At 39.0% G+C, this 14,444-nt stretch overlaps 1 protein-coding gene across 1 annotated transcript in view; it reads left to right on the forward strand.

Moving 5' to 3' along the window:
* rbm25b (RNA binding motif protein 25b) overlaps nucleotides 1-14,444 on the forward strand; it is a 51,316-nt gene that overhangs the window by 25,717 nt on the left and 11,155 nt on the right. Inside the window, exons 10-13 of the mRNA XM_079831919.1 lie at nucleotides 3,547-3,673; nucleotides 3,758-3,847; nucleotides 6,785-6,858; nucleotides 7,105-7,255. Coding sequence (XP_079688045.1) covers nucleotides 3,547-3,673; nucleotides 3,758-3,847; nucleotides 6,785-6,858; nucleotides 7,105-7,255 — 442 coding nt within the window. The remainder of the gene's footprint in view (nucleotides 1-3,546; nucleotides 3,674-3,757; nucleotides 3,848-6,784; nucleotides 6,859-7,104; nucleotides 7,256-14,444) is intronic.

Here is a 14,444-nt window from a genome sequence, read left to right on the forward strand (position 1 = left end):
CTATAAATTAGCTTTTAACAATTTATATAGCACTAGAGATCGACCGATATGGGTTTTTTTATAGCCGATGTTTAGAGGTCAGCCGATATGTGCAGCCGATTTTAAGGGCTGATATCTTGAAGTTTTCCATGCTAAAATGTCACACTAATAATAAGTAGCAGCACAACATTTCTAAACTTAAAAGGATAGTTCACCCAAAAATGAAAATGCTGTCATCATTTACTCACCCTCAAGTTGTTCCAAACCTGTATGAGTTTCTTTGTTCTGCTGAACACAAAAGAAGATATTTAGAAGAATGTTTGTAGCAAAACAGATAGAGCAGCCATTCACTACCATAGTAGGGAAAAAAATACTATGGTAGTGAATGGTTGCTCTATCTGTTTTGTTACAAACATTCTTCGAAATATCTTCTTTTGTGTTCAGTAGAACAAAGAAACAAATACAGGTTTGGAACAACTTGAGGGTGAGTAAATGATGACAGCATTTTCATTTTTGGGTGAACTATCCCTTTAACTTAATTTATTGAACACTGACTTGAACCATCTCTCAAATCTTAATTTTGTGCACTGCACGGTATTAAAATGAAATATTTATCCAAAGTATTAATGATAAACATGGCCATAAATGCCATTCCCATTCTATGAAATGCATCTATACACTATATCTAATTTGCATAGTAATGTGTAGGGCTGGGTAAAAAATATTGATTTCTCGATTTTAATCGATTCTCACTTTTACAAAACAATATCGATTCTTAAATCCCAAGAATCGATTAGTCATCCTGTTTTCAGTTAATGAATTAAATAAACATTGTAGCGTCTCCCATCCAATAAATCACAATAATCTTTGTGCTTTATTACTATTGATATGAAACAAAGTCTCAGATTTCAAATTACGTCTATTTTTTTTAAGAAATTCAAAAACATACTGTTTTGGTGCTGTGGTGTGAGATCGCAGGAGCAAACATGAATGGATCTTCTCTTCCGCCTTAATACCAGTAACAGCGCGAAATAAACATGAAGGAGCTTCTGAAAGTGTGTTAAAAGATACAGGACAACTTACCGAAATCTGTATCATGTCACATAGAATCGCTCAATCAGTGTTTACAACCGCAGAAAGATGTAAGTAAAACGCTTGTAAATTTCATGTAACGTCACATTTTCCTCAGAAAAACCATATCCAGTGTCCATAAACTCGTTAGTCAGCTAGAAAAATTAACTTTAGAGAGGAGCATTTAGCTAATTATATGCACCACATTGCATAGGATATTCATATTCAATGTTCTTCAATATTTAACGCATGTATGTATGTATGTATGTATGAATAAATCTGGCAAGTTTTTATGCAGCCACTATTTAAATGTTTATATTTCAAAAATCTAATTGGAGTAGAATTATGATTATGTAATTGTAAAGTTATTATAACTTTATTATTATTATTATATATATATAAAAACATAATTTAGTGTCATTTAAGTGTTTGTATACAAATCTGTTCATTTGTACCTTCAATATTAGTAGGCTAATGTAGTATCAACTGACTCCCATAGTTTACAACATTAGTTCAGAAATTAGTTTTCCTTGAGAAAATGTTCCATGTATTATACCTGATACATATCCAAAATAATCAATATTGAATTGAATCGAAAATAATTGAAAATCGAATTGAAAGCTTGTGAATCAATATTTAACGCATGTATGTATGTATGAATAAATCTGGCAAGTTTTTATGCAGCCACCATTTAAATGTTTATATTTCAAAAATCTAATTGGAGTAGAATTATGATTATGTAATTGTAAAGTTATTATAACTTTAAATTATGTTTTTTATATATACATATAATAATAATAATAGTGTAATTTAAGTGTTTGTATTAGGGCTGGGCAAATTAACGCGTTAACGCTGGCGATTAATTTTTTCAGTTTAACGCATTAAAAATATTTAACGCAAATAACGCAGCGTCCGTTTTTATATCCATTTTTGCTCAGCGTTACATGATCACCACGCTCTTATTCATGTAAATGCTTCCAAGCGCGACAAGACACAAGAGAACGCGCTGTATGCCAATGTCCTGTGTGTGTGTCAGTGTCCTGTCTGTGTGTGTGTGTGTGTGTGTGTGTCCTGTCTGTGTGGATGCGTCTCATGTCAGCTAATCAAGGGACACACACACACACACACACACACACACACACACACACACATACATTTGACGCATAGATAGACTCGCGTCAGTTTCCTGCTCACATCGAGTTCTCTTTTGCTCTTGAACAAACAATAACACAGAGGATTTTGAGTATTCTCATATTAGGAGTCTTAAATTAGTTAAATAACGTCTTAAATGAACTTAAAGAGTTGTGAGGAAATGAGATGCGCAGGACAGCGCGTGAGATCCGCGACTGTTCTTAAAGTGACAGGAGCACTGATGACGCCTGTCATTAATGTTCATCAAAGAACAACAGGAACAGAGAAAATTGTAGCTTTAATGATGATTCATCTATATTTAATTTATTATTTATGCAGTTAAGGAAGGTTTGATAACTATTACATTTCTGTATAACAGGTAAGGCCATGGGTAAATATAACATTTATTATTTTGGGTTTATGTAAAGATTGTTTTAAGTTCACTTAAATTAAAAGTTGTTTTTTAAAGCCTAATAAATGTTGAAATTGGGAGCTTTCAGTGATACTGTAATGTAACGTCATTAATGTTTCATAGAGACATCAGTATCAGTGATACTGGCCTTCATTCATAAAAATATGCCATTACAACACATATTTAAAATATGCTGCCTAGAGCTGCAACTAACGATTATTTTTTCTGTCGACTAATCTAACGATTATTTTTTCGATTAGTCGACTAATCTAACGATTATTTTTCCAGATTAATCTTATTATTCTTTTTTACTGATTATTGTATTTCAAAGAGGGTAGTGAATTTGTATATTATTTTAACATGAAATCAATGAATGATGACAATATTAATTGTATTTCAGGAAGGGTAGTGAACACTATGTAAATGGAATGGAAAAATTGTTGATTGAAAGACTAACACGACCAGGTCCGCTCGTCATGACGTCACGAACGCATCTTGAGTTTCACTTTCAACATTCAACACTTTTCCACAAAAGGCGGTCTGTCGAAAGTTTACTTGATAAAGTTTTACATATGGATATTTTTCTTACACAAACGTGTCGATTCGCTTCAGAAGGCCTTTATTAACACCCCAGAGCCGCGTGGAGCAGTTATATGATGGACAGATGCACTTTTTATGGAGTTCAAAAACAGAGCAACTATTACTGCTATAATAATGCTTGGATTAGCCTGGACTTTTGTAATATAACTCAGAATTTATTCGTCTGAAAGAAGAATGTCATACACACCTCGGATGACTTGGGGGTGAGTAAATCATGGGCTAATTTTCATTTTTGGGTGAACTTTACCTTTAAGATATCTTATATAGAGCTACAAAATATATATGTCAAAATATTCAGATGTTCTGGGTCTACAATAAATGACAAGCTTCACATGTCACACATCTGTTTTCAGAGAACAGAGTCGCGATAGAGACCGAGATAAGGAGAAGAAGCGTGATCGTGAGGAAGATGAGGAAGAGGCGTATGAACGGCGCAAACTGGAGAGGAAGCTGCGAGAGAAAGAGGCAGCGTATCAAGAGGTGCGGGATCTCTCTGTCTCTGTCTGATCACAATATCGGATGCCTGGCCAGTTTTGAAAGGCCTTTTATTTTCTTTAATTACAGCGTCTGAAGAACTGGGAGCTCCGGGAGAGGAAGAAAGCCAGAGACTACAGCAAGGAGATCGAGAGGGAGGAGGAGCGCCGGCGTGAAATGGTTAAACAGCTTTTTTCCTCTTCCTTATTTTAGGGCTGCCTACTATTGCCTATAGGCTTCTATAGCGCTTTTCACAACACTGATCGCGTCAAAGCAGCTTTACAGACACATCCGATGAACACAACGGCCAGTCAGAGGTGTTTGCGATTCCAGCTCAACTGCAACTCACATTTTTAACATTTCAGTTCCGACTTCGTATCGCGGTCGCGACTTTTGACAACACTACTTTACAGTTATGATTTAAAACGCATTTAAACTAGGGCTGTCAAAAGATTAATCGCGATTAATCGCATCCAAAATAAAAGTTTGTGTTTACATAATATATGTGTGTTAATTATTATTTATATATAAATACTAGGGATGCAACAATACAGTTAGTCCACGTCACATACATTTTTTGTTATTCTATTCTTAGGCGACAGGAACAGCAAGAGGTTAAAGAGAAAAAATATATATTTTTTTGCAATACTCTTTCTTTATTTTACTTAAAAGAATTGAAAAACCTTACTTAAAAAAACCCTTGTACACATTCCTAGTGTATTGGATAATATATAATAAATATATATAAAGATTTACACTGGCAGCTCAGAGCAGTACAGCAGCATTTAAGCATGAAATTGAATGAATGAATGTAAAAATAAAACACTACATAGACTTCACTATAAAATATACATTGATTCTTAGCTGTATTAGTTTTTCAGTCAAGAGCAGTGAGATTTTCTCTTTGTCTTTTGTTGTTGTATTAACATTAAAGGGATATTTCACTCAAAAACTGAAAATTCTGTCATCGAGAAATGAATACAGGTTTGAAACAATATTAGAGTGAGTAAATAATGACATCATTTTAGAGGTGAACTGTCCCTTTAAGGACCGCGTGTTCACTATAGGCTGCGCTGCTGTCAGTTTAAGACCTGCGCGCATCTAATATACAGACACACGCGATTTTACTTTCACTTTAGACATAACCGACTGTGTTTATGTTAACCTTGTGTGTATTTGACAGTATTAGCGCAGTAAGACGACTACTTAGTTCAGTATTCACGTGTTTGACAGGCTTTTAGTGCGCGCACTCTGAAAAGCGCATGTTAAAACCGCGCACGCGAATGAAACCGACAAGGCTTTAAAACGCATGCAAATAATGAACTTTCATGATTGTGAATAACTAGTGTTCCGTGAGTATAACTCCACCACTAACGTGTGATGTGAACGTATGTCGTGTTGTTCAGTATTGGGATGGAGGCAAATTATAGAATTTGTAGAAAAATTATTAAATGCGAAACCGAAAAAAACGCAATTCACGAGCGCGTATTGAACTGTGAATGCCGTAACGAACGGTTCAATATTATATTGAGAATTGTGGCATCCCTAATAAATACACACAAGCATGTATATATTTAAGAAAAAAATATTATTTTTATATATAAAACATTTATATGTATATATATTATAGATTATATAAATGTATATACATGCAAATATTTCTTAAATATATACATGAATGTGTGTGTGTGTGTATTTATATATAAATAAAAATTAACAGAGTACACACACATATATTATGTAAACACAAACTTTTATTTTGGATGCGATTAATCGTGATTAATCTTTTGACAGCCCTAATTTAAACGCATTGTATTTTGGTCATAATTTAGACTTTAAAAAAAAATCTAATTTCAGCTTTTATCTCATAATCATAATTTCAATTTTGAAATCATAATTTTTAAAGTCCTGATTTTAACTGCTCATCTCACAATGACTTAGCATGTCATATTTTTGACTTTTTATCTAATAATGAGGACTTTTAAAATCATATTTTCAATATTTTATCTTATAATTATGACTTGGCATGTCGTATGTTTGACTTTTTATCTAATAATGAGGACTTTTAAAATCATATTTTCAATATTTTATCTTATAATTGTGACTTGGCATGTCGTATGTTTGACTTTTTATCTAATAATGAGGACTTTTAAAATCATATTTTTAAATTTTATCTAATAATGAGAACTTTTTAAATAATTTTTTTGACTTTGGACATTTCAAATCATATTTTTGACTTTTTTCTAATAATGAGGACATTTCAAATCATATTTTCAACATTTTATCTTATAATTATGACTTAGCATGACGTATTTTACTTTTTATCTAATAATGAGGACATTTAAAATCATATTTTCAACATTTTATCTTATAATTATGACTTGGCATGTCGTATGTTTGACTTTTTTCTAATAATGAGGACTTTTAAAATCATATTTTTGACTTTTTATCTAATAATGAGGACATTTAAAATCGTATTTTCAACATTTTATCTTATAATTATGACTTGGCATGTCGTATTTCTGACTTTTTATCTAATGAGGACTTTTAAAATCATATTTTCAACATTTTATCTTATAATTATGACTTAGCATGTCGTATTTTCGACTTTATCTCACTATTATGACTTTTAAAATCTTATTTTCATCATTTTATCTTAAAGTCAAACATACGTCATGCTAAGTCATTATAAGATAAAATGTTGAAAATAAGATTTTAAAAGTCATAATAGTGCGATAAAAAGTCAAACATACGTGATGCAAAGTCATAATATCTCACTATTATGACTTTTAAAATCATATTTTTGACTTTTTATCTAATAATGAGGACTTTTAGAATCATATTTTCAACATTTTATCTTATAATTATGACTTAGCATGTCATACTTTCGACTTTATCTAATAATGAGGACTTTTAAAATCATATCTTTAACATTTTTCTCTCAATTATCATAATGACTTAAAATGAGCTACTACTAGAAAGATCTTTAGTCTGGGGCAGCTCTAGTGTATTTAAATCAGCAATTCAGCCTGATCTATTTGGGCTAAAACGCATGTATATTATGGAGGATGTTTCTGTTGAAATTTCTGAATGTTTCTGTCATTATCATCCTCTCAGGCTAAAGAAGGGAAACGGCTGAAGGAGTTTCTGGAAGACTATGATGATGACAGAGACGACCCAAAATACTACAAGTGAGTTCTGTGTGTCACATTTAGATCTGAAATTGCATATTACCTTGATAGCTGATGTCTGTGTAGTTTACTTCCCTAAGGGCCTCAAAACAATGACTATCCCATTGTGGCAGCCTGGGAGCAAACAAACAAGATGTTATCTGGCGATTTCAGCCATCTTTGAGTACAGTTAGCAACAGACCATCTGAAAAACCATGAGGTTTTGATGTGACCTGAGTGGTTGCTGTTGCTCTGCTTGGCCTGCAGGGGCAGCGCTCTTCAGAAGCGACTGCGGGACCGAGAGAAGGAGATTGAGCTGGATGAGCGGGACAGGAAACGGGAGAAGGAAGAGCTGGAGGAGATCAGACAGAGGCTGCTAGCAGAAGGACATCCTGATCCGGACGCTGAGCTGCGCAGGGTGAGTTACACACTCTTACTGTTTGCAAAAATACACTTCAAATATGTTTATTTTTTATTTAAATACATTTTAATCAAATATATTTATTTTCATAATAATTGAATGACACTCCAAAACTTTGCGTTTATATGATATAAACGTTCTAAAACTCACTTCCACCAATATGGATCAATGATTGTGATGACATCACTCTGAACGATTTTCTGTCCAATCAAATGCTCTCTAGAATCTGAAGCCCCGCCCCCTAGATTATAAACAGACACTGAAGCTGCGGCTGAAATCGGTCACTTGTTCACACATTTACTATTTTCTAAATGGCACATGGTGATAGTGCATAGGGGATAGGGAACGATCAGACAGTGCACTATATAGGGGATATGGAACGATCAGACAGTGCACTATATAGGGGATATGGAACGATCAGACAGTGCACTATATAGGGGATATGGAACGATCAGACAGTGCACTATATAGGGGATATGGAACGATCAGACAGTGCACTATATAGGGGATATGGAACGATCAGACAGTGCACTATATAGGGGATATGGAACGATCAGACAGTGCACTATATAGGGGATATGGAACGATCAGACAGTGCACTATATAGGGGATAGGGAACGATCAGACAGTGCACTATATAGGGGATATGGAACGATCAGACAGTGTACTGTATAGGGGATAGGGAACGCTCAGACAGTGCACTATATAGGGGATATGGAACGATCAGACAGTGCACTATATAGGGGATATGGAACGATCAGACAGTGCACTGTATAGGGGATAGGGAACGCTCAGACAGTGCACTATATAGGGGATATGGAACGATCAGACAGTGCACTATATAGGGGATATGGAACGATCAGACAGTGCACTATATAGGGGATATGGAACGATCAGACAGTGTACTGTATAGGGGATAGGGAACGCTCAGACAGTGCACTATATAGGGGATATGGAACGATCAGACAGTGCACTATATAGGGGATAGGGAACGATCAGACAGTGCACTATATAGGGGATATGGAACGATCAGACAGTGCACTATATAGGGGATAGGGAACGATCAGACAGTGCACTATATAGGGGATAGGGAACGATCAGACAGTGTACTGTATAGGAGATAGGGAACGATCAGACAGTGCACTATGTAGGGGATAGGGAACGATCAGACAGTGCACTATATAGAGGATAGGGAACGATTAGACAGTGCACTATATAGAGGATAGGGAACGATCAGACAGTGCACTATATAGAGGATAGGGAACGATCAGACAGTGTACTGTATAGGGGATAGGGAACGCTCAGACAGTGCACTATATAGGGGATATGGAACGATCAGACAGTGCACTATATAGGGGATAGGGAACGATCAGACAGTGCACTATATAGGGGATATGGAACGATCAGACAGTGCACTATATAGGGGATAGGGAACGATCAGACAGTGCACTATATAGGGGATAGGGAACGATCAGACAGTGCACTATATAGGAGATAGGGAACGATCAGACAGTGCACTATGTAGGGGATAGGGAACGATCAGACAGTGCACTATATAGAGGATAGGGAACGATTAGACAGTGCACTATATAGAGGATAGGGAACGATCAGACAGTGCACTATATAGAGGATAGGGAACGATCAGACAGTGCACTATATAGGAGATAGAGTACGATCAGACAGTGCACTATATAGAGGATAGGGAACGATCAGACAGTGCACTATATAGAGGATAGGGAACGATTAGACAGTGCACTATATAGGAGATAGGGAACGATCAGACAGTGCACTATATAGGAGATAGGGAACGATTAGACAGTGCACTATATAGAGGATAGGGAACGATCAGACAGTGCACTATATAGGAGATAGGGAACGATCAGACAGTGCACTATATAGGAGATAGGGAACGATCAGACAGTGCACTATATAGAGGATAGGGAACGATCAGACAGTGCACTATATAGAGGATAGGGAACGATCAGACAGTGCACTATATAGAGGATAGGGAACGATCAGACAGTGCACTATATAGGAGATAGGGAACGATTAGACAGTGCACTATATAGGGGATAGGGAACGATCAGACAGTGCACTATATAGAGGATAGGGAACGATTAGACAGTGCACTATATAGGGGATAGAGAACGATCAGACAGTGCACTATATAGAGGATAGGGAACGATCAGACAGTGCACTATATAGGGGATAGGGAACGATCAGACAGTGCACTATATAGAGGATAGGGAACGATCAGACAGTGCACTATATAGGGGATAGGGAACGATCAGACAGTGCATTATATAGGGGATAGGGAACGATCAGACAGTACACTATATAGGGGATAGGGAACGATCAGACAGTGCACTATATAGGGGATAGGGAACGATCAGACAGTGCACTATATAGGGGATAGGGAACGATCAGACAGTGCACTATATAGGGGATAGGGAACGATCAGACAGTGCACTATATAGGGGATAGGGAACGATCAGACAGTGCACTATATAGGGGATAGGGAACGATCAGACAGTGCACTGTATAGGGGATAGGGAACGATCAGACAGTGCACTGTATAGGGGATAGGGAACGATCAGACAGTGCACTATATAGGGGATAGGGAACGATCAGACAGTGCACTATATAGGGGATAGGGAGCGATTAGACAGTGCATTATATAGGGGATGGGGAACGATTAGACAGTGCACTATATAGGGGATAGGGAACGATCAGACAGTGTACTGTATAGGAGATAGGGAACGATCAGACAATGCACTATATAGGGGATAGGGAACGATCAGACAGTGCACTATATAGGAGATAGGGAACGATCAGACAGTGCACTATATAGGGGATAGGGAACGATTAGACAGTGCACTATATAGGAGATAGGGATCGATCAGACAGTGCACTATATAGGGGATAGGGAACGATTAGACAGTGCTCTATATAGGGGATAGGGAACGATCAGACAGTGCACTATATAGGGGATAGGGAACGATCAGACAGTGCACTATATAGGGGATAGGGAACGATCAGACAGTGCATTATATAGGGGATAGGGAACGATCAGACAGTACACTATATAGGGGATAGGGAACGATCAGACAGTGCACTATATAGGGGATAGGGAACGATCAGACAGTGCACTATATAGGGGATAGGGAACGATCAGACAGTGCACTATATAGGGGATAGGGAACGATCAGACAGTGTACTGTATAGGAGATAGGGAACGATCAGACAATGCACTATATAGGGGATAGGGAACGATCAGACAGTGCACTATATAGGAGATAGGGAACGATCAGACAGTGCACTATATAGGGGATAGGGAACGATTAGACAGTGCACTATATAGGGGATAGGGAGCGATTAGACAGTGCTCTATATAGGGGATAGGGAACGATCAGACAGTGCACTATATAGGGGATAGGGAACGATCAGACAATGCACTATATAGGGGATAGGGAACGATCAGACAGTGCACTATATAGGAGATAGGGAACGATCAGACAGTGCACTATATAGGGGATAGGGAACGATTAGACAGTGCACTATATAGGAGATAGGGAACGATCAGACAGTGCACTATATAGGGGATAGGGAACGATTAGACAGTGCACTATATAGGAGATAGGGAACGATCAGACAGTGCACTATATAGGGGATAGGGAACGATTAGACAGTGCACTATATAGGGGATAGGGAGCGATTAGACAGTGCTCTATATAGGGGATAGGGAGCGATTAGACAGTGCTCTATATAGGGGATAGGGAACGATCAGACAGTGCACTATATAGGAGATAGGGAACGATCAGACAGTGCACTATATAGGGGATAGGGAACGATTAGACAGTGCACTATATAGGGGATAGGGAGCGATTAGACAGTGCTCTATATAGGGGATAGGGAACGATCAGACAGTGCACTATATAGGGGATAGGGAACGATCAGACAATGCACTATATAGGGGATAGGGAACGATCAGACAGTGCACTATATAGGAGATAGGGAACGATCAGACAGTGCACTATATAGGGGATAGGGAACGATTAGACAGTGCACTATATAGGAGATAGGGAACGATCAGACAGTGCACTATATAGGGGATAGGGAACGATTAGACAGTGCACTATATAGGGGATAGGGAGCGATTAGACAGTGCTCTATATAGGGGATAGGGAACGATCAGACAGTGCACTATATAGGGGATAGGGAACGATCAGACAGTGCATTATATAGGGGATAGGGAACGATCAGACAGTACACTATATAGGGGATAGGGAACGATCAGACAGTGCACTATATAGGGGATAGGGAACGATCAGACAGTGCACTATATAGGGGATAGGGAACGATCAGACAGTGCACTATATAGGGGATAGGGAACGATCAGACAGTGCACTATATAGGGGATAGGGAACGATCAGACAGTGCACTATATAGGGGATAGGGAACGATCAGACAGTGCACTATATAGGGGATAGGGAACGATCAGACAGTGCACTGTATAGGGGATAGGGAACGATCAGACAGTGCACTGTATAGGGGATAGGGAACGATCAGACAGTGCACTATATAGGGGATAGGGAACGATCAGACAGTGCACTATATAGGGGATAGGGAGCGATTAGACAGTGCATTATATAGGGGATGGGGAACGATTAGACAGTGCACTATATAGGGGATGGGGAACGATCAGACAATGCACTATATAGGGGATAGGGAACGATCAGACAGTGCACTATATAGGAGATAGGGAACGATCAGACAGTGCACTATATAGGGGATAGGGAACGATTAGACAGTGCACTATATAGGAGATAGGGAACGATCAGACAGTGCACTATATAGGGGATAGGGAACGATTAGACAGTGCACTATATAGGGGATAGGGAGCGATTAGACAGTGCTCTATATAGGGGATAGGGAACGATTAGACAGTGCACTATATAGGGGATAGGGAACGATTAGACAGTGCACTATATAGGGGATAGGGAACAATTAGACAGTGCATTATATAGGGGATAGGGAACAATTAGACAGTGCACTATATAGGGGATAGGGAGCGATTAGACAGTGCTCTATATAGGGGATAGGGAACGATTAGACAGTGCACTATATAGGGGATAGGGAACGATTAGACAGTGCACTATATAGGGGATAGGGAACAATTAGACAGTGCATTATATAGAGGATAGGGAAAAATCAGACAGTGCTCTATATAGGGGATAGGGAACGATCAGACAGTGCTCTATATAGGGGATAGGGAACGATTCAGACAGTGCTCTATATAGGGGATAGGGAACGTTTAGACAGTGCACTATATAGAGGATAGGGAACGATTAGACAGTGCACTATATAGGGGATAGGGAACGATCAGACAGTGCACTATATAGGGGATAGGGAACAATTAGACAGTGCACTATATAGGGGATAGGGAACGATCAGACAGTGCACTATATAGGGGATAGGGAACAATCAGACAGTGCACTATATAGAGAATAGGGAACGATTCAGACAGTGCACTATATAGGGGATAGGGAACGATCAGACAGTGCACTGTATAGGGGATAGGGAACGATCAGACAGTGCACTGTATAGGGGATAGGGAACGATCAGACAGTGCACTATATAGGGGATAGGGAACGATCAGACAGTGCACTATATAGGGGATAGGGAGCGATTAGACAGTGCATTATATAGGGGATGGGGAACGATTAGACAGTGCACTATATAGGGGATAGGGAACGATCAGACAGTGTACTGTATAGGGGATGGGGAACGATTAGACAGTGCACTATATAGGGGATAGGGAACGATCAGACAGTGTACTGTATAGGAGATAGGGAACGATCAGACAATGCACTATATAGGGGATAGGGAACGATCAGACAGTGCACTATATAGGAGATAGGGAACGATCAGACAGTGCACTATATAGGGGATAGGGAACGATTAGACAGTGCACTATATAGGAGATAGGGAACGATCAGACAGTGCACTATATAGGGGATAGGGAACGATTAGACAGTGCACTATATAGGGGATAGGGAGCGATTAGACAGTGCTCTATATAGGGGATAGGGAACGATTAGACAGTGCACTATATAGGGGATAGGGAACGATTAGACAGTGCACTATATAGGGGATAGGGAACAATTAGACAGTGCATTATATAGGGGATAGGGAACAATTAGACAGTGCACTATATAGGGGATAGGGAGCGATTAGACAGTGCTCTATATAGGGGATAGGGAACGATCAGACAGTGCACTATATAGGGGATAGGGAACAATCAGACAGTGCACTATATAGAGAATAGGGAACGATTCAGACAGTGCACTATATAGGGGATAGGGAACGATCAGACAGTGCACTGTATAGGAGATAGGGAACGATCAGACAGTGCACTATATAGGGGATAGGGAACGATCAGACAGTGCACTGTATAGGGGATAGGGAACGATCAGACAGTGCACTGTATAGGGGATAGGGAACGATCAGACAGTGCACTGTATAGGGGATAGGGAACGATCAGACAGTGCACTGTATAGGGGATAGGGAACGATCAGACAGTGCACTATATAGGGGATAGGGAACGATCAGACAGTGCACTATATAGGGGATAGGGAGCGATTAGACAGTGCATTATATAGGGGATGGGGAACGATTAGACAGTGCACTATATAGGGGATAGGGAACGATCAGACAGTGCACTATATAGGGGATAGGGAACGATCAGACAGTGCACTATATAGGGGATAGGGAACGATCAGACAGTGCACTGTATAGGGGATAGGGAACGATCAGACAGTGCACTGTATAGGGGATAGGGAACGATCAGACAGTGCACTATATAGGGGATAGGGAACGATCAGACAGTGCACTATATAGGGGATAGGGAGCGATTAGACAGTGCATTATATAGGGGATGGGGAACGATTAGACAGTGCACTATATAGGGGATAGGGAACGATCAGACAGTGTACTGTATAGGAGATAGGGAACGATCAGACAATGCACTATATAGGGGATAGGGAACGATCAGACAGTGCACTATATAGGAGATAGGGAACGATCAGACAGTGCACTATATAGGGGATAGGGAACGATTAGACAGTGCACTATATAGGAGATAGGGAACGATCAGACAGTGCACTATATAGGGGATAGGGAACGA

Source organism: Gobio gobio, assembly GCF_949357685.1.
Source record: "Gobio gobio genome assembly, chromosome: 12".
Lineage (NCBI taxonomy): Eukaryota > Metazoa > Chordata > Actinopteri > Cypriniformes > Gobionidae > Gobio > Gobio gobio.